Source organism: Numenius arquata, chromosome 18, assembly GCF_964106895.1.
Source record: "Numenius arquata chromosome 18, bNumArq3.hap1.1, whole genome shotgun sequence".
In the NCBI taxonomy this organism is placed as follows: Eukaryota; Metazoa; Chordata; class Aves; order Charadriiformes; family Scolopacidae; genus Numenius; species Numenius arquata.
Window position 1 is genome coordinate 1156957 of NC_133593.1, and position 24163 is coordinate 1181119.

Genomic DNA, 24163 nt, shown 5'->3' on the forward strand with positions numbered 1-24163 from the left:
CGGAGGGGGGGGGGGCCCACTCCGCGCTGCCTTCCCATTGGCTGCCGCTGCGCCCCGCCCTCCCCCCGTCGCGCCGGTGAAAGCCGTCCGGGGGGAAACGGGGCGGGCGGAAGGGGAAGGGATGGGAGGTGGCACATGGCCTGGGGTGAGGGGCTGCCGGTGAGCGCTCCGACCGGGGTGATCGGTCAGTGCGGGGGTGGTTATACCCGTGAGGGGGGGGTAAGAACCGTGAGGGAGGTGGTGTAATAACCCTGACGGGGAGTGTGTGTGTGGGGGGGAGGTGTCATAACTCTGCGGGGTGTGTGTGGTGGAGGGGGGAGGTGCAATAGCTCTGAGGGGCTGTTGTGAAGGAGGGTAGTAACCCTGAGGGGGGGGATATGGGGGATAATAACTGCGAGGGAGCAAGGGGAGGGTGGTAAGAACCCTGAGGGAGCTGGGAGAGGGGGGGTAATAACCGTGAGGGGGGAGTATGTGGGGGCTACTAATTGCTAGGGGTTGGGTGTGGAGGGCTAATAACCCGGGGGGGAGGGGGTGTAACCATGAGGGGGCCGTGTGTCTGTGGGGTAGGAACCATTAAGGGGGGTGGGGGTGGGTAATAACTGTGAGGGGATCGTGTGTGAGGGGGTAGGAACCATGAGGGAGGTGTGGGAGGGGGAGTGAGAACCATGCTGGGGGGTAAGAACCATGAGGGGGCCTAATAACCACGAGGGAGCTGTATGTGGAGGGTAGGAACCAGGGGTGTTGGGAGGTAATACCTGTGAAGGGAGTGTGAGGGGGGGTAATAACCGTGAGGTGGTTACTGGGCAGGGGATGTGGGAGGTCTGGGGGGGGGGGCTTGTACAGAGGGGTAGTGATAGGACTGGGGGTGAGAACAGAGGAAGAATGGAGTCAAGTTCTGAAGAGAAAGATCTGGGGGTCCTGGTAGACAGCAAAATGACAATGAGCAAGCAGTGTGCTCTTGTGGCCAGGAAGGCCAACAGAATCCTGGGCTGCATAGGGAAGAGTGTGGCCAGCAGGTCGAGGGAAGTCATTCTCCCCCTCTACTCTGCACTGGTGAGGCCACAACTGGAATACTGCATCTAGTTCTGGGCTCCCCAATTCAAGAGGGATAGGGAACTACTGGAAAGAGTCCAGCGAAGGGCAACGAGGATGATTCAAGGATTGGAGCATCTCCCTGCTGAGGAAAGGCTGAGAGAGCTGGGACTCTTTAGCCTGGAGAAGAGAAGGCTGATACTTATAAGTATCTGAAGGGTGGGTTGAAGGAGGATGGAGCCGGGCTCTTTTCAGTGGTTGCCAGTGAGAGGACGAGGGGCAACAGGCACAAGCTGGAACATAGGAGGTTCCATTCAAATATGAGAAGAAACTTCTTTACAGTGATGGTGCCAGAGCCCTGGAACAGGCTGCCCAGGGAGGGTGTGGAGTCCCCTTCTCTGGAGATTTTCAAGACCCACCTGGATGCAGTCCTGAGTAACATGCTCTGGGCAATCCTGCTTCGGCAGGAGAGTTGGACTAGATGATCTTTATGGTCCCTTCCAACTCTAAAAAATTCAGTGAAATTCAGTGGAATTAAATGGGGTGGGCTCAGGGGGGTGTGGAGGGGCAGGCACTGGGGTGAGGGACTGGGGGGGGCAGCTCCAGTGGGGTGTCAGGCTCAGGGGGTGGGTGGGTTCCATGGGGTGATGGCAGGGGCAGGTGCAGGGGGTGAGGGGGCTGTGGTGGGTGTCAGGAGCCCCCCTCGAGGAGTTTGCTGCTCGTGTGGGCCGGCAGCACTGGGGTCCTGGCACAACAGCAAGTGCTCTCGGCTCTCTTCTTACTGGGGGGATTTGGAGTTGCTGGTGGAGGGGTGAGGAGCATCCCCTCCAGCTTTTGATCTGGTTTGAACAGCCCAGGGGAAAAGTACGATAACAAACTTTCCAGCTTCTTGGAAATACGGTTCCTGTGCTCCTGTCTAATGTCCGCAGAAACAAGATGCGGGAGGACTGCAGATAGCAGTAGGAGGGTGTAATCTGTGTTGCTCGGTCATTAAGTATTTTTTAAGTCAACAAGCTGTATTCAAGCTCCTGAATGTTTCGCGTGAGATAGGTATTCACAGGCACTGTGCAAGCACGCTCCTGACTACAACGTTATGTGCCCTGAATTTTCAGATTGTTCTGAACCAATCTCAGTTGTCCTGAGTTGAACCTCACCCACATGCAGAATTCTGAAAAAGTGTTTTTAGTTGAATCCAGGTTCCAGTCTGGCCTTGACACTCTGGGTAAAGCTGTTGTAATCAGTGTGGTGTCTAGTGTGTAGAAACAGGTGTTCTGTTCCGCAGCAAGCTCTGCCGAGATCATTTCACTCTTGAAACACTACTTTTTAGCTCCAGAGACCTGCACATGTCAGGTCTCTGCAAAACCAAGGCCAGTACAATACAGTGAATGTTTCACAAGGACTTTTTACTTTCAGACCCTTGCACAGCACAAGTATTTTCTGCCTTTCCTTATAACAGAACATGCTGTGTCTTAAGAAAAACCCAGAGATTCCCTATGACAGTCCAAAACATTAGCTTGGATACGCAGATGGAACTCAGCTTACACACCTCTCGGGAGGTGAAGGCTCCTTGATACAATTGTAGTGTCTCCATTTAGCCAAAAGCTGTTTTCTGCAGAGACATGTCATGAGCCTACGGGTCCTGTATGATTGTTTTCTTGTGTGCTTATTCTGCATTTATACTGTAGGAATCTGCTCTTGCTAAATCTGTGATTTATTATAGGTTTAGATGTCTCAATGGACACGTGGAACTTTTTCTATACTTGCCTGGTGTCCTTATGGCTGCACAGATTTTACATCTATTCTGCTGTTGCTTCTGGGATCAGCATTTGGATCGCTGTTCAGTTCTTCACTACCAAAACCAAAAAGAAGGTAACTGAATCCATGAGCACTTTTGTTTGAGAAGGGCCCAAAATCTGTGTGTGGAAGTGAGTAGTTGCCGGGTAAAGGTAAAATTTCACTGGTGCAGTGAAATTGTGCTACTTCACTGTGAGCCCACCCAGGTTGTTGTGAATCCCAAAAGTAGTATAGTTTATCTTTTGGTTATAATCCTCAGTCTGGATTCTTTTATGTTTGGGGGTAACTAAGCATCCTCGTTGCTCTGATATTAGAGCAGATCTCAGCTGAACCCTTCTCGCTTTGTTACTAAGGGGGTGTCAGCCTGGGGTGCTCTGCTGCTTCAAGCAAATCACCCTGCTTGTGCCTAGTGTTTTCAGGTTCATGTTTCCAGTGATGTTAATGATGAGGCTGGACTGGCTTTAGGGTGGCAGCGGGATTAGGCCATTCAGAAAGTCAAAACCTCCTTGTGCAGGTGAGTAAAGTTCTGCATGAGTTGGGAGGTTCTCAGGTTCAGCTGGATCCTGTTATTTCCCCAGTGTTTGAGTTGAGTTTATTGTAGCGTGGCCTAGTTCAGAGAAATAGCTTCTTGTGTGTTTCTCTAGGTGTGAGAAGCTAAAATGCTTTGACTGTTGCATTTGCATGGTGCTGAGAGTCTGGTCATGGGATTTGTGTTTTAAATGCTCTTGGGAAAATAGGGTAACATCACTTTGAATGAAACACAGTGGTTTTTTTCCTAGGGTGAAAAATCCAAGGGGAATCCAGCTGCTTCTGAAGGAACAGAAGACAAACTAGTAAATGGATATGGCACCCTGCAGGCAAAGGAGGTCTATGTCGCTGGGGTAAAGATTTTCTATGGGTCCCAGACTGGCACAGCAAAGGTATAAGTTACTTTTTTTTTTTTTCCATGTGCTTGAAGTTGATTTGAAGCATTGTTGAGATCCAAGTATGTTGCTTGCTTTAAAAGCGCTGCACTGTGTAAAGATAGGAAAGTTCATGAGAACTTTCATTAGAAGTTACTGCCTGACATGAAAACTATATAAAAATAAATGTTATTCTACTCACTTCATTTAAGTGGGACATACATAGAGATATTGATTATGAAGCTTAAAATTTACTCTTAAAATATACTCTTAATTTGCTCACAGGTCTTGTTGCTTTAGGTGCTTGCTTTCTTAAAAAGAAATTTAATTTGTGTGCATGTAAAATTCGTAGTCATTAAAATTCATGTAACTCTCTTCTTTCTGCCAGTGTACTCCACTTTTTAAATGTGAGGAATTAGATGTCCAGTGTCTAATTCCTGTATATCATTGTTCCTCCCGTGCTGGGAGACATCTTGTTGTTGGCCATAGAAGGGCTTTTTTGACCCTTACAATGGTTGGGTTGAAGTAATTGATAACTATCTACATTTCTTTTTTTTCAGAAATTTGCTGCAGGTCTGGCTGAAGCAGTTATTTCCCTTAATTTGCCCGTGGAAGTCATCAGCATGGGGGACTACGATCCAGATGATTGTTTAGCAGAGGAAGTAGGTACCTTATAAATATAAATAATAAATACAAGCTTTTCCTGGGATTCTGAAGGCTCTTTTCTTCTTTCTTGTATTTCTCTTGTTATCCTGGAAATACCCAGAGCTGTGGGTTGAAAATTGCTTCCCTTTTATGTAGCAAGTATAGCCCCTCAGCAGGAAATACCTGAATATTGAAAATTGCTGGGAGGATTGTGCAGAGTATTTTGATACAGACAGTGATTTTGTTTGAGCATGGTCAGGTGTGAGTTATGTGGGAGCAGCTGCACCAGGTCCCTCTGGTCTGTGACAGTGAACACCTGGGGAAGGGCTTAAAACCAGAACAAGTAGACGGTGAATGCCAGGCACCAGTATAGGTTGGGGGTGGACCTGCTGGAAAGCTGTTCTGAGGAGAACGATCTGGGGGGCCTGGTAGATAATAAATTATCCATGAGCCAGCCCTGTGGCCAAGAGGGCCAATGGAACCCTGGGGTGCATAAGGAAAAGGGTGGCCAGCAGGTCGAGGGAAGTCATTCTCCCCCTCTGCTCTGCACTGGTGAGGCCACAACTGGAATGCCGCATCCAATTCTGGGCTCCCCAGTTCAAGGGAGACAGGGAACTACTGGAGAGAGTCCAGCGTAGGGCAACAAAAATGACAGAGGGATTGGAGCATCTCCCTGCTGAGGAAAGGCTGAGAGAGCTGGGACTCTTTAGCCTGGAGAAGAGCAGGCTGAGGGGATACCTTGTTAATGCTTCCAAATATCTAAAGGGTGGGTTGAAGGAGGATGGAGCCGGGCTCTTTTCAGTGGTTCCCAGTGACAAGACGAGGGGCAACAGGGACAAGCTGGAACGTGGGAAGTTCTATACAAATATGAGGAAGAACTTCTTTCCGGTGATGGTGCCAGAGCCCTGGAACAGGCTGCCCAGGGAGGGTGTGGAGATCTCCCCTTCTCTGGAGATCTTTGAGGCCTGCCTGGATGCAGTCCTGAGTGATGTGCTCTGGGCAACCCTGCTTTAGCAGGGTTTTAGATGATCTCTTGAGGTCTCTTCCAACTCTGACAATTCCTTGATTCCATGATACTTCTGCGGCCTTCAAAGACATACAAGTTAAAGTTTTGGGGTGGTGTGTTTATATTGATTAATCAGGGATGGATTTTTCATCCATGAATATTGACAGTTGCTTGTTGAATCCATAGGAGACTTTATCACTGCAAGAGTCTGTTCAAGCAGCTGTTGACTGGGGTAGGACAGGTCGGTGTCTGGTTGTGTTTTACCACCATGACCCTGTCAGGAAGGGGGACGACAGCCTGATGTCCCTTGGCTAGTTGCAGGTGGCTTTGCAGGGAGGAGGGTCGTTCAGCACCATTGGGTTTGTCACCTGCAGCACCCACACCAAAGATTCTTAACCCACTTAGCAAAAATCTTGTTTTTTGCTTCTTGTGAGTGTCCCTGTGTTCTTCCAGCTTTCTGCCTGATGTAGAGTGTCCTGAAAAGTGCAGGGATCTCTTCTCTTCTGTTCTCTTTACGTTTTTAGACGACGAGCAGGAACATCTGTGTGTTCTTGGTAGCCACGTACACGGATGGACAGCCAACGGAGAGCGCAGCCTGGTTCTGTAAGTGGTTGGGAGAGGCTGCGAATGACTTCCGCTTTGGGAAAACATATCTGAAAGGCCTGAGATACGCTGTGTTTGGCTTGGGAAACTCAGTTTATGTCGATCATTACAACACAGTAAGTATCTCCTGGGTGCATTTCTCTAATTTCTGCTTCTCTGAAAAGCTAAGCCTTCTTAAATGATACAAAACTGAACGATACTGGTAGTTTGTGTGAGTATTGCAGCCGCTGTGCGGACTTGATTAGAGACTGGGTTTAGCGCATGGGCAGTGCAGCTTTGAAGCAATTGTGCTGCCCTTTTAAACGGGAAAGGAGTCCCGTAAGCACTGCATTAATCTGGGAGTTCTGAGGATACATTTGGTAAATCCTTACTGAGTTCATTTCCCAGCTTTGAAAGCTTTCTGTCAGTGCATGAGGGTACAGTACTCTAAACCTTTTCACTTGTTGCCTTTTGGTTTAGAGCCTTTTCCTCTATCTCATGTACTTGGTCCTTGCTTTCTTAATTACCTGCTTTGTTTAGCTTGGGCTTCATTTAATGTCCCTCTGATTTCCGTCCTGTCCTAGGTTGGGAGAAGCATAGACAGGTGGCTGTGGATGCTCGGTGCCAGCCGTATTCTGACTCGTGCCGAGGGGGACTGCAATGTGGCCCAGAGCAAGCACGGCAGCATCGAGGCCGACTTCGAAGCCTGGAAAGCCAAGCTCCTCAGCCAGCTCCAGGCGCTCTGCAGAGGGGAGAAGAAGCCCTGCAGCGGGAAGTGCAAGAAAGGGAAGTGCAAATCTTCAAGGAAGCAGAGCAAAGAGAGCTCAGATCATGAACATGGGGCATCGGAATACGAGAATACTGAGGTAGAACCAAAATCCATGGGGCCTTGTTTCTGGTTTAGTGCCCTTTGGAGCACTACTTGCCTTCTTTCCTCCCTCCTACAGCCTGGGGGGTGCTGTGGGAGCTTGATACTTCCTTGTTGTGCAGCAGAGAGGGAAGAGGGATGAGATCTTGTCGTGGTTACCAGGTAGAATAAAGCCATCCAAAAGAAGGGCCAAAGCATTAGTGATGGCCCTTGGGTAGATGGCATTTATACAATGAGGGAGCCGTCCTTCTGAACAGGGGGAGGTATAAGTTGTGACTGATGCTCCAGTGAGCCAGTCTGAGCTCTCATCAGTCTTTGCTTTGACTCATGGCCAAATGAAGCATTTAGTTCCCTGTGAGCAGTTCACTTGCTTCCACTGCAACTTGTTGAAGCTTAGGTGCTTTGCCCGCATCCCACGGTTTTTCCAAAGGCAGTTGGAAAGCAGCGTTATCTGAGCAAGTCCTGTACTTCCTGTACAGGCAGTCTGTGTCTGCCTGTAATCGTTTGTGTGCCTTCTGGAGTGTTGACTGCAGGTGTTGAATGAGAAATCCTCTCTCTTGCTCTATAGTGCAAGACTCAGAGCTGCTATGACACTTTAATCTTCCCTGCAAGCCACTTGGTGTGGATTTGAAATGATTGCTGTGCCCACATTGGATTTTGTAGGAAAATCGAGGGTTTTCTGGCTGAGTGGGTTTGAGGGTACTGGGCTGCAGGAGCAAGAGGAATAAATCCTGCTGTTACACCGATGCTGTTGTGCTGTACCTTGGCTGTGCACAGAAAGGGAGACAACTCTAGCGCTCTGTGAAGAGGTTGAGTTGGAAAGTAAATCTCTCACTCCCTGTGCATTCAGACAGGGGCACCTGGAGGAGTTAAGGGGGTTTAGGCTTCCGGATCATCACAGTGGGATACAGCGGGAGCTGGGCTCTTCTATGTCGCTTCTCCTGTGATCAGATTGGCACATGAGGAGAACAGAGCAGTCTGGAGGCAGGATATCTGGACTGAGTTTCAGGCGGGCTGTATGCTACTGAACTTTTAAAAATACACACTGATAGAAGCCCCAAGTTTTAAATGTCTCATATACATTGTCCAGGTTATTGACAGACTATTCCTTGCTTTTCAGTAGCCTTCTTGTGAGAGCTGATTTCACTGGTTAGCATAGATGAAGGTCTTATATTTAACATTCAGATACATTCCTAATTTATTTTTTTAACTCTGATCTCTTGCCCAGGCAGAGGAGTTGTTTGAAACCAGTAGCGAGGAGGAGGCTGATGCTGAGGAAAGTGGAGGCACAAACACTGTCATCGATGTTGAAGATCTCGGCAATATCATGAGCCACGTGAAGAAAGCAAAGGTACTGCTGTTAGACCGAGGGTAGAACTGTCAGGGATTTGTCACTCATCAGCTGAATTGATTAAAATATTACCTGCCAGATTCGAATCCGTAGGGTCTAGTTAGAGGGAGAGTAAAATATGAGCTGTTGGAGGATCCGTCCCAAGAAAGATGGAGGTGTGCTGGATCTAGTTATGGGCTGACCTGTTCACCGAGCAAATGCCGCAATGGAAACCTGTTATTTTCAGTTGGAGAAAAATTACTTCCAAAACTAACATTCAGATCTGAATGTATGTCTCTGCCACTGATTCACAGTCAGGTGTCTAAGCACAAACCCTGCCCGTGGGTATGTCAGCTGAAAGGCAGGCTTGTGCTGTGCTGGTGTGTCGTGACGGGGAGCAAAGCTGCGGGTGGAGTGGTCACACTCTGCTGCAAGATTTGCTGGGTGCTGGCCTGGGATGAGGAGCTGTGCCGGCAGAGCAGCCGGTGAGCCTGATCTGACCTGCGCCCAGCCTCTCGGAGACAACTGTAATCCCTCCTTTGTTTCAGGGTGTTACTGTCCCTGTCTCTCTGCGGTTCTGTTCGTGTTTCTCTTTCTGTGTTCAGTTTGCAAACAGGAAATCAAACTCATTTATTTGGTTAGCACACGAAAAAGAGTGAGGATATAAACAGCTACTAGGCTAAGCCATAGTGTGATCCCTGCGCTCTGCTGGCCGAGCAGCTGGTGGTCAGGATGGGTTGGGTTGGCCCCAGGATGGACCTGGGATGTGCTGTTTCCCCCTTTCTTCTCATGGTGGTGTCTTTCCTCATGAACCCTTGAGCTGCTCTCCACCCCCCTCAACAAACCCACCCCTGGCTGCAATTACACCTTCCTGCTCTCGCTTGCCGCTGCAGCGTGGACTTCTCGGAGCTCTTTCCCAAAACTTAACAACTTCCCCAGCAGTCTGGGCTGAGATGACACTGCTGGGCCACAGCAGGCCAGGCCGTGGGTCACAGGAGGCTGCGTACTTAAGAGGGAAGGGGGTCACAAGGGGAGCGTGGGGATCTGTTTTCATCACCTGGGGGAAGGGGAAGGAGACAAAATGCTTCTGCTGCTTGTAATGGTGACACTAGGAGAGTGGCCCCATGGACCTGGGGGCAAGGCACACTGCTGAGTGTGTACTCCCCCTCCCTGGGCCTGTATCGACTTGCGTGCTGCAGCTTGCAAGAGAGGGATGGGTGAACAGCTTGGCTTTCCTTTGGAGGGAGAAAGGATCAATCTTTCCCTGTGTAACTGCTATGAAGTGGTCCTCTTCCTCCTCTTCTCTTCCTCCTCTCCTGCGTGTGCTCACCACTAGAGGTCACTGACAAAAAGGGAATGCGGTTTCTGTAGCAGAGCGTCCTGCGAGATGATCTAGGGAAGGGAAGGTGGTGTTGTCCAGCAGTTTTATGAAAAATTAGGCATTGAGTTTTCACTGACTGATGAAATATGGAAACAGCATGGTCAGAGTAGTGTAAACCAGGAAAACAATGTATCACAGTCCAGTTTATGAATAAAAAGTGAGGACAGTAATAAAATACTTCCTGCTCTTAGCTTCTGGCGCTCGTTTTTGTAGCGAGCATGGCTGAAGTCAATGGGGTACCGTTTCATACACAGGCGGTGGAAATTCATTGCTGTTGGTGACTTTGGCTGATGCATAAGTCAAACAATTGACTGCTTTCTCCTTGGCTTTCTCGTCGCTGTGCGTGAGCGGTGAGAGGCTGTATGTTGGATGTACAAGTTAGTACAGAAGTGCAGGTATCTGTGTAGATCAGGTTCTCGTGGCTCTGACCCAAGTAGCCTCTCTGATCTGAGGGACAGAGGCCCAGCTGGAGTTGTCAGCTGCAGGTTTTGATCTGCTGCCTTTTCCTCGGAGGAGGTGGCACACGGTTGTTGTGTGGTGACAGCTGAGTGCTGCCCTCCTGCCTCTGCAGTCCTGAAAGTGCGAGTGTTGGTTTGGGACTGGAGTACACTCATACTGGCCCTTTTGGATATGAGCTGTTGTCAGCTGATGAGACAGGAGGCCCTAAAACTATGGGTCAGCCTTTCTTTGTTGCTGCTGTAGTCGTGTCCCAGGTTTTTGAATTAATTTTGAAACCTTAAACAATGTAGTTTTTGTTACTGGCTCTTTTATTCCTGTTCTACACGGCTGCAATCCACCTTTCTGGTTTCCTGCTTCTGTAACCGGAGCAGGTAATGGAGAAAGGGTCCTCAGCGGTGCCTTCCATGTCCGTCCTTGGCTCTCCTGAACGTGATTGTCATTTCCAGAGTGATAGCAGGATGGAGCTGTATCCATATTTCCTGAGGGAGCCTGAACCACTGGCTGCCCCACTCATCAGTGATGAGAAAGAATGACTTTGTCTGGGTGGTGAATCTCCCGGGGAATGTGCGCATTGACTTGCAACAGGTTTATGCAAACACTTGAATTGTAAAATGGTCCCGAAGGTGCAGTTATTTACTGTAACAAAAATAAATGCTGAAGACTCGATATGAAAGAGCACGATGATCTGCATTTATGAAAGGAATTTATCATGCTCAGGCTCTCTCGCTCCCAGGCAGGAAGGTTTAGTTGTTTAAATACAGTGCCTCTCGGTTTAAGTCCCACCCTCACCTTAGTGGCTGTGAGTTTGTGCAGTGAGAACTTTTCTTTTTCAGATGAGCTGTGTTGTCCCTTTCACCATTTTTTTTTTTTCTCTCGCAGAATGCTGAGCTGTGTAAAATTAGTCTGACGCTTTTGTTTTACGCTGATGTAACCTGTTGTCTTGCAGTAATCACAGAATGATATGGAAGGGACCTCTGGAGATCATCTAGTCCAACCACCCTGCCAAAGCAGGTCCACCTAGAGCAGGTTGCACAGGAACGTGTCCAGGCGGGTTTTGAATGTCTCCAGAGAAGGAGATTCCACACCCTCTCTGGGCAGCCTCTTCCAGGGCTCTGCCACCCTCACAGGAAAGAAGTTCCTCCTCATGTTTAGGTGAAGCTTCTTATATTCAAGTTTGTGCCCATTTCCTCTTGTCCTATCTCTGGGCACCACTGAAAAAAGACTAGCCCCATCCTCCTGACACCTACCCTTTAAGTATTTATAGGTGTTGATCAGATCCCCCCTCAGTCTTCTCCAGACTAAAAAGACCCAAGTCCCTCAGCCTTTCCTCATAAGAGAGATGCTCCAGGCCCCTCATCATCTTTGTAGCCCTCTGCTATACCCTCTCCAGCAGTTCCCTGTCCTTCTTGAACTGGGGAGCCCAGAACTGGACCCAGTGCTCCAGATGTGGCCTCACCAGGGCAGAGTAGAGGGGAAGGATGACCTCTCTCGACCTGCTGGACCTAATCCCTACCAACACAGGCGAATGCTGTGGGCTTTTCTCTCTGAACTATGCGTGCACAAGCTGGCAAGTTTGAAGAAAACTTGTGCTTTTCAGGCTTGTATTACAGACACCTCTTCACACGGAGTTACTTGCTTTTGAAATGTGCTGAGCAGTTTTCAGCACGGGTTTTGTGGCCGTCGGTGTTGGGTATTAACCCCTCTACACGCAGGAGATGGAAGAGCAGGCTCTGCCTTGTGAAGTTGAGTTAATTTGAAATGTTTTAGGGTCCAGCTTTGCTTTCCCTTGCAGGTATGAATTGCCTCTTGTGAGAATCACTGGCAGATAAGACAGATGTGCAGTCACAGGTAGTCATAATTCCTTCTCCTGCCTTTTATGGGATGGCAGAGGGAGGCTGTGGAGGCGACTGTGTCTAATAAATGTTTGCTCACATCTCCGCAGGTGATCTTAATTTAATTTTGTATCCATCTCCTATTGTGTGACTTGATGGAAATCAAGGCTGAGTTTTGTTTTACAGCTTTTTTCCCCCATATGCTGCAGCTTCATTGCACTTCACAAGGTATTGTCAAAGGGCTTGAGACAGGTACTGGATTCTTGCCGCCATCTGGGTCAGGCAGATGGATTCAGGAGTTCAAGGTGGATGCCAGAGCCTCTCTTCCTGGTTGTAGCTATTACGTAATCTCCCTTGGAAAAGAGATGGATTTTTTTAAAGAGCTGCTGAGGGTAAAGGTGCAGGATTCAAGGTGATGGTACCTTCTGCACACTGAATCTGAGCACAAAAACTGGCACGAGGTTGGGTGGCAACAGGACATCATTCAGGTATACAAATCGATGTTTGATACGAAGGCTGGGGAGGTCTGAGGTTGCTTCTTTTGGGTGTCTGATGGTCCAAGGCTGTGGTGCCGTGGTGGGCTGGGTGATGCCCAGCTTAGGTGAGTTAAGGTCTGGGTTTTCTCTGCATTTACTACCCTTTCAGCTGCTTGGTTTTGGGCTGAGACCCTCGGCCCGTTCTCCAGATTGCTTTTATGCGGCAGCAGAAGGCAGTGGTGCTTCTTAGTGGATTTAATAACTAAGCGGACTTTTAAGTTTTACAATTGTGGCACACTTTCCCTGTCCTCCAGAGTTACTCCCCTGAAATGCATGTATCAGATAAAATGTGAAATCGGATGGGTATGTTTGTGGCCTGCACGGCTGCCATTAATCATAGGGACACCATTTCTTAATGTAGATTATCTCCCCCAGCTGGGAGATTGTGATAAACTAGAAAGACAGATCAATCTCGACTTGTTCCCAGGGAATGAAATGGCTTTATTAACCTTCATATTTATAAACTGCAGGCATGAGTAATGGTAATAATAATATCCTAATATTTTTTTTTAGATGGGGTGGGAAGTAATCAAAAGGGCATATTTTTTGGACACAATTTTGAGATTAATGTTCTTGTTTTCTAAAACAGGAAGTTTAATGACGCTGATAGTCAGATTTGCAATGAAAATTCAGAGGAGGGGGGTGTGAGAGAGCAGGACTGGGACCGAGTTTAGGGGAAACAAAGTGTGTCCCAGAGAGTGCGTTCAAGAAGTTTCTGTTTACTTCCATGTCCATTTGCCCCAGGGGAGGTTTCCTGAGCCCCTTTCACCGCTGGGACTGTAAATCACGCTAAATGCAGTGTTTCCTAATAGCCTTTGTGAGCGTGTGGCTGCTCTGGAGCACTGAACCCTGCTGACACTTGGTGAAGAAACTTTTAATGGACTTGGCTGGAGTTTTAGTCAAAATGGGACAGTGAGTTTTAAGATTTATAAGTTTAAGGTATAACATTTGTAGCCTAAGTGTTACTGCAGAAACTTTTCGAGCATGCAAGAATTGTTAGCCATATTTTAGGCAAATTGAATAGGGCTGGGTACTTAACTGTCAGATTTGGAAACAGCTAAAAATGATGTGCGTGCTTAGAGTTCTCCAGAAACTTTCTCTGACTTTTAATGGGTGAAAGATTTCTGTAGGAAAAATGTGCTCTTATATGCAACAGCTCGGTCTCTGGGCTGGATTTTGACCTCTGCTCCTCTGGCTCAGAATTCAGTGTGATCCTACGTTTTAAAATAAGCTTTAAGAACTATCATTTGACTGCTTGGGGACTACTTCTAGCATGAAAGTCTGGATTTGTTACAGGGACAGTTCACCCCTTCCCCTTTCCTATGTTCAAATCTTTCTTCTCCAAGTCTTGAGGATTGAAAAGAATTACAATTCATAAACAACATTACAGGAGATCTTGAGGCTTGCCTCTTCTGTGGAAGGCTTGGGAGTGCCCAATGAAGAAGAGGCTAAAAAGGAAAGACTACTTTAAAGGTAACCTCTGGCTGGAGGTTCTGTCTTTGGCACATGGTCTGTCTTCCTTGATCAGCCTTCCTTGATCAGCCTTTGTAAAGGCCTTTGAGATCTATCAATGAAGACTTATTTTTGCCCTGGGTGGTAGATCCCATATCCCTTGCTCTTCTCTAGTCTGTTGTAAATCAGTCAGTAAATGGGTAGTGAAGCAGAGCTGATAGGTATGAAACATTCTGGAAGTCTGAAGTCTCCTTGCTTCTTTTTTTTTTTTTTTTTTTAATATAATTGCAACCCTTACTTGACCACATCTGTTGTTGGAGGTGATCAGGGTTTGGCCTGCAGCAATCCAGCCCATCTGCTTCCTATTCCTCACAGACTTTGTGCTGCATTTCTCAAGTGTTTATTTTTTCTGTGCCTTTTTTTAAGGTTGTTGCCAGCCAAATAACAACACAGTTGAACAGAAGTCCACACATCAATGCACAGACAGGAATTATCTGCTGGTAGTGATTGCTGGGAGAAGCATGGAGGAAGCGGCCCGTTGAATTTTGCTGTATCTGAGGAGGGTAGCACAAGGCTGTCCTGTGGGAGCGCAGCATCTGCTGCCAAATACCAATGTTGTTTGGGTGAGGCGTATGGGGTACAGTAAATGCGTCCCTGTTCCGCTGGACGCAGTGTCTACTGCGGTTCAGCAGCACATATGGCAGTGACACCATCCATGCCGGGTCTCCATCAAACCTTCTTATCTGCTGTGGCTGACCAGCGGTTGGTGTGGTTTCTAAGCACCTCTCAACTGCAAATTTCAAATTTTCAACTTGCTTGGTGTCCTGCCCCTCCATGTGGAGGGCAGCACCAGTCATGGACACTGGGAGCTGCTCTTCCTTTCCTGTTATGTATGAGCTGAGCCACAATTTTGCTTCCTTTGCTGATATTTGGGCTACCAAAGCAGGGAAAGTACCTACCCTTGTTCATGTCAGAGCTGAGATTCTGACATGCCTCTCTTGCTGTTGGTTGCAGAAGTTTGGCACGAGCTGAGGACTGGTTTTGCTCTCTGCTGTGAGTACGCAGATGAGATGGAGCCACTCCTAAAAGCTTTCTCAACAGAAGAGTGTGGGATAGGAGGATGGAAGTTGCGAATGAATGGAAGGAGAATGGAAGCTCTACAGGAGGAGCTGGACACCGTAACATGATGTTAACTTGATTTTGTATTGCACAGAGCACTTACACATGTCCAACCGTGCTGTGGATTTTTTGTGTGATAGTGCAGTGAAGCTTTTGCATGAGCTTTTGCATTCTCCCCTTCTACCCTGTTCTCGTGAGACCCCACCTGGAGTACTGTGTCCAACTCTGGAGTCCCCAACATCAGAAGGACACGGACCTGTTGGAGTGGGGCCAGAGGAGGACATGGAGATGCTGGAGACCCTCTGCTGTGAGGACAGGCTCAGAGAATTGGGGGGTTCAGCCTGGAGAAGAGAAGGCTCCGGGGAGACCTTCGAGCCCCTTCCAGTCCCTAAAGGGGCTCCAGGAAAGCTGGGGAGGGACTCTGGGTCAGGGAGGGGAGCCATAGGATGAGGGGGGATGGTTTTTAACTGAAAGAGGGGAGATTGAGATGAGATCTCAGGAAGAAAGTCTTTGCTGTGAGGGTGATGAGACCCTGGCCCAGGTTGCCCAGAGAAGCTGTGGCTGCCCCATCCCTGGAGGGGTTCAAGGCCAGGTTGGACGGGGCTTGGAGCAACCTGGTCTGGTGGGAGGTGTCCCTGCCCAGGGCATGGGGGTGGAATGAGATGGTCTTTAAGGTCCCTTCCAACCCAAACCATTCTATGATTATGACCCTGCTCACCTGGGTTGGGTCCCTGTGATCATTAGCACTACCCAGAACAACTACCAGTAGTTTATAAGAGGAGGGTGTTGTATATCATCTGCTGCAAACAAGTGTGAGGAAGAGACTCAGGCATGAAGCACAAGACTTTGCTGGAAAAGCAGCTTGTGGGGTTGTGTGCATGGAACTGTACCATGTACTCCTTGAGAGGGTGAAACACCAAGTCCTTCCTGACCCTTCTTTTGCCTGTAATTTTAGAAAGTGGGGCTTTGGATCTCGTGGAATGCTCTGCCCGGCTCTTGGATATCTGTCTTGTTTTCCAAATTGACTAGTTTACATTGTCTTCCAGTCAATGAAGATTGATTATGGTAGAAACCAGGCGGTTTCCTTTTGGCTTTAGTAATGTATTCTTATTGATAATCCCGTGGCCTCTCATCTAATAGTTCTGAAAAGCTGGACGATGCATATCACTGAGTGGGCTACAGACCAAAACTGTTAATTTGGGTGCTTGGGAGACTTGTTTGGAGCTCCCACTTGGGGATGTGTGGCTTGGCTGCTGCTCTCCAGTTAGCGCTGACTTCTGCTCATTATCAGCTTTACGTGTAGCCTTTGGCAAAACGGTCTTCCTGGGAAGAGTAATCCAAGCCAGGGGTTCTGCTCAGGACTCTCATGGTCCTCGGAAAAGCGTCTCTGCTCGACACTCTCTACAATTCCCTGAAAGGAGGCTGTAGCCGGGGGGGGGTGGTCTCTTCTCCCAAGGAACAGGTGATCGGACAAGAGGAAACAGCCTCAAGTTGCACCAGGAGAGGTTTAGGATGGATATTATGATAAATTTTTACACTGAAAGGGTTATTAAGCGTTGGAAGAGGCTGCCCAGGGAAGTGGTGGAGTCGCCATCCCTGGAGGTATTTCATAGAATCATGGAATCATAGAATGGTTTGTGTTGGAAGGGACCTTAAAGACCATCCCATTCCACCCCCATGCCCTGGGCAGGGACACCTCCCACCAGACCAGGTTGCTCAAAGCCCCGTCCAACCTGGCCTTGAACCCCTCCAGGGATGGGGCAGCCACAGCTTCTCTGGGCAACCTGGGCCAGGGTCTCATCACCCTCACAGCAAATGCTTTCTTCCCCAGATCTCATCTAAATCTCCCCTCTTTAAGCTTAAAACCGTTCCCTCTCGTCTTATCGCTACACTCCTTGATCAAGAGTCCTCCCCCGGTGTTTAAAAGCCGGGCAGACGTGGTGCTGCGGGACATGGGTCAGTGGTGGGTTTGTCGTTGCTTGGTTGATGGTTGGACTCAGTCATCTGAAAGGTCCCTTCCAACCCAGACGAATCTATGATTCTATAACCTGTATTAACATTTTATGGCTTTCCTGCATTACACAAATTCTGCAGATGGGTGAAAGCTAAGGCAGGTTTGAGACCCGGCTGCTGCTTGCTGAGGTCTGACGTGTGTCAGTGCTTGAGTGGGCGCTGGGTGGCTGCCTCTCTGCAGGGGGCACTCAGGGTTTCTCATCCAAACTAGCCGTCTGCAGTCCCACCAGCTTTGTTCCTTACAAGGAATGGCTTTTCCACAAGAGGTGCTGCTACTGAGAAATACACTCCTCGTTGCTGGGTGTTAGCTCCGACTGACTGGAGGCTTCTTCCAGCAGAGCAAACAATTGTAGAAGCAAAAATCATCACGCTTTCTTTTTTTAAATGTGTGCATGGCGTTTTGACCACTCGAAGGATTGGTGTTGGAATGAAATGCCCTCCTAGTCCTAAACTGTAAGGAAAAGGAAGAAATGATGGAGTGAAAAAGTCTTTTATAGAGCCATTTAAAAAAAAAAAAATCTGAAAAATATGGCAAGGCGTTGTGAAAGGATGTGTGGTGTGTGCTCTGTGCGTGAGAAAGCAGAATAGACTGAACTGGAAAGTCTTACTGGTTTCAGGCTGGGCATTTTGGGACACTTGTTAAATCACATTACCTGAATTTTAGGTCTGATTATTGTAGAGAAGAAAGGAATAAAAATGTGAATATATGGTCCAGTTTTGAAGTGTAAGCCAGTCACTTCTGGGTGGAGACAGACACATTTTTAGTGCTGATTCTTGTTTCCTTTGGAAATTGGTCTTTTTTTTATGCCGCGTCCAAGAAAGTTTCCCAATTCAAACAAATGTGGCCCGAGCCATGCAGCAGCGTGTGAAAGGGAGTTGTGGTTTAACGACACCTTGTAAAAACCCTTCCCTACAGCAGAGCAGGGATGCTAGAGCTCAGTGAAGCAGTTCTACCCCCTCGCAGCCAGGGAGATGTATTTTTAGAGTTGTGATCTGGGAAATTTTTTTGTCTTTAAGGATTCTGGCTGATGAACCTACAAAGGAACGGACATTGGTGGGGTCATTTATCCTTCCGCATTTCCCAGAAGATGCGCAGTGCCCTTTCGGGCTTATTCGGTTGGATGGCAGCAGAAGTCTCCTGTCGTTACTTGTCTGCATGAGTTTGGGTTTTAAAATGCTGTTGTGTATGTCCAGAAATCTCATCACTGACTTTTCAAACAGTCTTTCATTTCAAAAAGAAATGAAAGATTCCCTCTGTGGGAGCCGAGCCGTGGGATGTTTGAACAGCATCCTTTCTTTGGATGGCAGGGAGTACCCGCTGCCCCAGAATAATGCCAGGGGCCTTCTGTTATTCTGCCACAGAGTGAGGTAGAGGGGATGGGGGCTTCCTTCCAGCTCATTATTGAAAATTCACAGAGGTTTCCACTCCAGGAGAAAAAACAAAACTTGTTTCTGAGTGGGTTATTGTATTCACCTGGAGCACTGTGTCCAGCTTTGGAGTCCTCAACACAGGAAGGACATGGGCCTGTTGGAACGGGTCCGGCAGAGGGCCATGAAAATGATCAGAGGGATGGAGCCCCTCTGCTGTGAGGACAGGCTGAGAGAGTTGGGGGGGTTCAGCCTGGAGAAGAGAAGGCTCTGGGGAGACCTTAGAGCCCCTTCCAATACCTGAAGGGGGCCTACAGGAGAGATGGGGAGGGACCCTTGATCAGGGAGGGGAGCCATAGGACGAGGGGGAAGGGTTTGACACTGAAAGAGGGGAGATTGAGATGAAATCTGGGGAAGAAAGCATTTGCTGTGAGGGTGGTGAGAGCCTGGCCCAGGTTGCCCAGAGAAGCTGTGGCTGCCCCATCCCTGGAGGGGTTCAAGGCCAGGTTGGATGGGGCTTTGAGCAACCTGGTCTGGTGGGAGGTGTCCCTGCCCAGGGCATGGGGGTTGGAACTCAATGATCTTCAAGGTGCTTTCCAACTCTAACCATTCTATGATTCTATGATTATTGGTATCGGTCAGAATTTCTCAGAGGCTTTCTCCATTTTAGGACACTTCTTGGAAATGCATGCCAAGATTTTTGCTTTCGATGAAGCCACCTCCTGTGTCAGTGGTGGCCAGGCAATGGATCACCACGTTCCTCATCTCTCAGCTCTCATGCTTTCAACCTTTGTCTGCTTTTTGCTTCAGTTCAGGCTTTTGTGCTCAGCTGGGCAGCGATGTATGGAGTGAGTTTGGAGCCTGTGATTATCTAGACTCTAATAGCTATTTTTAATAAGATTTTCTTGCTCTTGGGGTGTTTGCTGGTTCACCAATTGCTCAATCCAATTTTCCAGCTTTCATCTTGGTGCTCACTTACAAGTGCTCAGAGCTGTTCTTATTGGAGAGCGACCACAGTTAGAGCACCCCGTGTCGCTGTGAGATGGGCAGCGGGTTTCAGCCGGGCAGTGAGTGAACTGCAGTTCCATCTCTGTTTGTTACGGTTGGGCTGTGACATCCAGAGCTTCGTACCTGGGGCAGGAAGGTCCCTGCAGTGCCCTGGCAGCCTTCTGCTCCTCTGCTCTTGTGTCCAAGGGTATCTTTGTGGAAGCCTGTTCCCTGTCCCATTCTTTTTCTGTGTGTTTTACTCTTGCAGGACGTTGTTTTGTGAGGAGATGAGTGCCGGGCGGCTAGGTGTCTAATCAACTTTCAAAAAGCCCCCCCGCTGGCTCTCGCTGATGGTGTCACTGACAGCTGAGCCTGAGCTGGGGGAGAAGTTGTCAGCTCTTCTCACTGTCCTCCTGCCGCTGGAGTCTCACTCCAGAGCTCTGCTGGGTGTGAACTTTCACTCTTCATTCATGTCATTCATGAACTTTCAGACTTCATTTAACGGCTCCCCTGGGAAAGTTTTACTAATGTTTCTTGCTGCCAGGCAGGCTTTTCCTGACGGCCGTGCCAGCGCTTTCCCTTAGCGCTGGTTCTGTTAGTCCTGGCTCCAGCCTCCCATGGATTGCTGTTTGCTTAGTGCTTGTGCCTTTCAGTCAGTAAAAGATCCTGGAGCCTTTTGATGGATGAGGCTGTAAATTGTGACAAGGCCAGGGGTTCCCTCTTGTTTGACCACTGGGAGGTTAAGTAGGAAAGAAGTTTAGTCAAAATTGGGGTATTTTGTGTGTCGCTTTCCTTCTGGGAGTAAAAACTTCTTGGGGAACATCGTTTGGTTTTTTGCCTTTTTTTTTTTTTGTGGTGGTGTGTTGTTTTTTTTTTTTTTTTTCTCGGTCATGGCACATTAATAAATAGAGCCATGAGGCTCAAATGCTAAATTAAGTTAATTTAGGGAATACTTCTTTACATGGAGTTTCGATCTCTCTTCTTTCTTTCTCACCCCTGTAATAGTTGTTTGAAGAGTGTTTGATGTAATAAAATGAAAAACACAGGGAGATACCGGGTACCTTGACGTCCTGGAGAGAGCGCTTCAAAGAGGAGGAGAAGTGGCAGTAGCACGTCCTGTTGGTCACATTTGGATGTGGCTGTGAATGGAGGAGTTTGGTAGGAATCCTTGGAGTTGTAGGAGATCCTTTGAAATGCTTGAACTGTGATTTGTCAAAGGGGCAGTGACACCTCTGCCTTGGTACAGGGAATTCTTTGCCTACAGGAGAGATGGGGAAGGACTCCTTATGAGGGAGTGTAGCGATAGGATGAAGGGTAATGGTTTAAAACTGAAACAGGGAAGATTTAGATTAGATATTAGGAAGAAATTCTTGACTGCGAGGGTGATGAGGTACCGGCCCAGGTTGCCCAGAGAAGCTGTGGCTGCCCCATCCCTGGAGGGGTTCAAGGCCGGGTTGGATGGGGCTTGGAGCAACCTGGTGTGGTGGGAGGTGTCCCTGCCCAGGGCCAGGGGTGGAATGGGATGATCTTTAAGCTTCCTTCCAACCCAAACCATTCTATGATCCTATCATTCTGTGCCACATGCCTTGACCCATCAAAGATGGGCTTCTACCTGCCCATAAGGTGTGTCCTGGCTGTTGTGCTTTATGGCAATAAAAGGGAAGAGATGAAGAGATTGTTTTCCTTCACCCGCAGAGGACGTGCTCCTGAGTCCTTACAGCTGCGGTTCAATTGCTTTTATTCAGGTTTCCTTCAATGGCAGTGACACAAACCCCTCCAGCAAGAGCTGTGCTGAGCCTCGTGGTGCCAAGAAATCAGGGTGTACCCCTAGGCTTTCTCATCTGTGGGGTTCTCTTCTTTGTGAACACAGACCAGAGGATGACTTTTTAGTTTTTTCAGCAGTGAAGTATTTCAAGGGCATGAAAAGCTGGCTCATGTCACTACTTGCTTGATTTGTTATGGAAAGCCAGTAATTTGCCTTAGATTTACTACAGGGCTTTCTGCTAAATCACCAGAACTTGAGAAGTTTGCTCTGTGCAAAGTTAACTTTGTTCTCTCTGCTCAAACTCTAAATAATAGATATGAAAGGTTTATTAAGCAAATAAGTAAAACTCCCAGGGCTGTGAATTCTATTTCCCACAAGAAATATCTGAAGCCAATCACTTGCCGAACCAAACAAGTCAGGTATTGCAGTTCAGAGAAAAACAAATGATTATTTTGTTTATACGCTTTCACATCAGGAGGAGAGAGGGAGGAAAAATACTGTCATCTCTGTGAGGGGAAAAATGATTATTGAAATAAATGTTTCTGCCCTGCCAGTAAGGCAATCTTATTTGTTCTTCTGATGTTTAGGTACTTTGCTCAGCTCTTGCAGTAACAGGCACAGTCAGCAGGTAGAAAGAGAAGCCCTTTAAATTCAGAAGGACTTTCTCTGTATCTGAAAGCTGTCTTGGATGGGATGTCTCATTTGTACTGAAGTCAATTGCTGCATTTTTAATATTATGATTTTAATATTACAATAACGCGTACTTAGTTCTGGGAGAATTAATTTGGCTGATGGGCCGGGATGTGTCCAGTTGTAAATCCTACGCAAGGTTTTGCTGTGAGTCGGTGATAGATCTGTGTAAGGCAGTGCCGTTCCTTTGTACGTGGGCAGCTGGGGCTGGTTCTGGGTTCAACGGTAACTTGGGGCGGAAGAAGCTCTTTGTTTAAGACTTAATAGTTAAAAGATGAGAATTTTAGCTCCTTCCTTCCTTCCTTCCTTATGCATGAGGCTTTTCCAGTAATATTAACATTTTACTGTTGAAGCATCTTGCTGATAAGTGAAGATCAGATCTCAAGAAACGAGCTTTTAAACTCAACAAATGCTGAGTATTTAGTAGAGGTAGCCTTTTGGGGAAGTTTTGATGCTTTGCAGAAACCAATGAAATTCTGCCAGAAAACTCAGCAAACTGAGTGAAGGGCAGCAGGAGATGGAAACACCTTTCTCCTTCAGTAAGGATCGGGTTGTGTTACTGGTGATTAGAAAGTGCCTTCCTGGACAAACTCACTGAAACTGAAAGTTTTATCAAAATGAGCAAGAAAGAAAAAAAAACCTCTGTCCCTAAATGTTTTACTTTCCTCTTCCCTTAAGTGCTTACTAGGAGCTCTGTCCTTCAATCTCTGAGTCTGTGTAGGGTTTTTTTTAAGTGGGTTGGGTTTTTTTTTTCCCTTCTGAGGCACCTTTTATTGTCTGCAACTTCGCTCAGGTACAGAAGAAATCTGTCTGTGTGAATACTCTCCCTGTTTGTGAAGAACACAGCTTGGCAAGTCGAGAGCACTGGTTTCCTTAGGGATGGTAACAGTTGATGGGTCGACTCAAACTGGAAATGTTCGTGTGAACTTCTTGATGTCTCTGGCACAAAGAGGTTTGGACGTGAAACAGCCTCAGCTTTCTGAAAACAAAATGTCCTTTAGCTTTTGTTTGTTGTTTATCCATAACTCCTCTAATATTTCAAAAAAGCCGTAAAGAACTGACAGATTACAAGTTGCATGAAATATCAAAGTAATTATTTACACTTTCATGCTTCTTTATGCAGGCATGAAACGATAAATACCCATAAAGTCTCAGCAGTGGCACTTATACAGCGGGGGATTCACAATTTCTTACGTGCTTATGTTTCTCCTGCTTGTAAATTTATGCTAATACGTGATATTCCAGTAATACCCCTTCCAGTACCTAAAGGGGACCTACAGGAGAGATGGGGAGGCCCTCTTGATCAGGGAGGGGAGCCATAGGATGAGGGGGAAGGGTTTGACACTGAAAGAGGGGAGATTGAGATTGGATATTAGTAAGAAATTCTTTGCTGTGAGGGTGGTGAGACCCTGGCCCAGGTTGCCCAGAGAAGCTGTGGCTGCCCCATCCCTGGAGGGGTTCAAGGCCAGGTTGGATGGGGCTTTGAGCAACCAGGTCTGGTGGGAGGTGTCCCTGCCCAGGGCAGGGGGTGGCACTGGATGATCTTTAAGGTCCCTTCCAACCCAAAACATTCTATGATTCTATATTCCTGCATTTGGGTTTAAGTAAACTTCAAGGGCTGAACCGTCCTGGAAAGCAGCATTTGATGGAAGCTGAACGTTGGTGGGACCTGCAGCTCATGTGTCTAAGCGGGGCAGGGGAGAAACAGCCTTTTCTTGCAGGGCCTTTGGTGATCACCAAATTTTGGCAGTACTTGGCTGCCTTTTTAGGTGACTTGTGGAGACCACAGCTTCTGTCCTCACTACAGGAAAGCCATGGAGGGGCTGGAGCGGGTCCAGAGAAGGGCAACGAGGCTGGTGAGGGGTCTGGAGACCAAGTCTTGTGAGGAGAGGCTGAGTGAGCTGGGGGTGTTCAGCCTGGAGAAGAGGAGGCTGAGGGGAGACCTTCTCGCTCTACACAACTCCCTGGAAGGAGGGTGTAGCCAGAGGGGGGTTGGTCTCTTTTCTGAAGGAACAGGTGATGGGACAAGAGGAAAAGGCCTCAAGTTGTGCCAGGGGAGGTTCAGGATGGATATTAGGAAAAATTTCTTCACTGAACGGGATAGCAAACATTGGAAGAGGTTTCCCAGGGCAGTGGTGGAGTCGCCATCCCTGGAGGTATTTAAAAGCCAGGCAGAAGTGGTGCTGAGGGTCATGGGTTAATGGTGGGTTTGTCAGTGTTAGGTTGATGGTTGGACTCAATGGTCTGAAAGGTCCCTTCCAACTGAGAGGATTGTATGATTCTACTCTGGAAACTCTGGGGCTGTACAACTCCTTAGAGTCATGTGGTTTTCTTCCCTGACCTGTCCCAAATAATTCAGACACCAGCTGCCTGTCACTCCAGGCAGTTGCGTGTCAGGCACA

The 24163-nt window shown here is 47.9% G+C and overlaps 1 protein-coding gene across 1 annotated transcript in view; it reads left to right on the top strand.

The window, feature by feature from the left end:
- The first annotated feature begins 94 nt into the window (after positions 1-94).
- Positions 95-24163, top strand: part of LOC141473244 (S-adenosyl-L-methionine-dependent tRNA 4-demethylwyosine synthase TYW1-like) — a 125448-nt gene continuing 101379 nt past the window's right edge. Inside the window, exons 1-7 of the mRNA XM_074160656.1 lie at positions 95-159; positions 2753-2901; positions 3606-3746; positions 4289-4390; positions 5904-6098; positions 6546-6827; positions 8058-8180. Coding sequence (XP_074016757.1) covers positions 2767-2901; positions 3606-3746; positions 4289-4390; positions 5904-6098; positions 6546-6827; positions 8058-8180 — 978 coding nt within the window. The 5' untranslated portion in view covers positions 95-159; positions 2753-2766. The remainder of the gene's footprint in view (positions 160-2752; positions 2902-3605; positions 3747-4288; positions 4391-5903; positions 6099-6545; positions 6828-8057; positions 8181-24163) is intronic.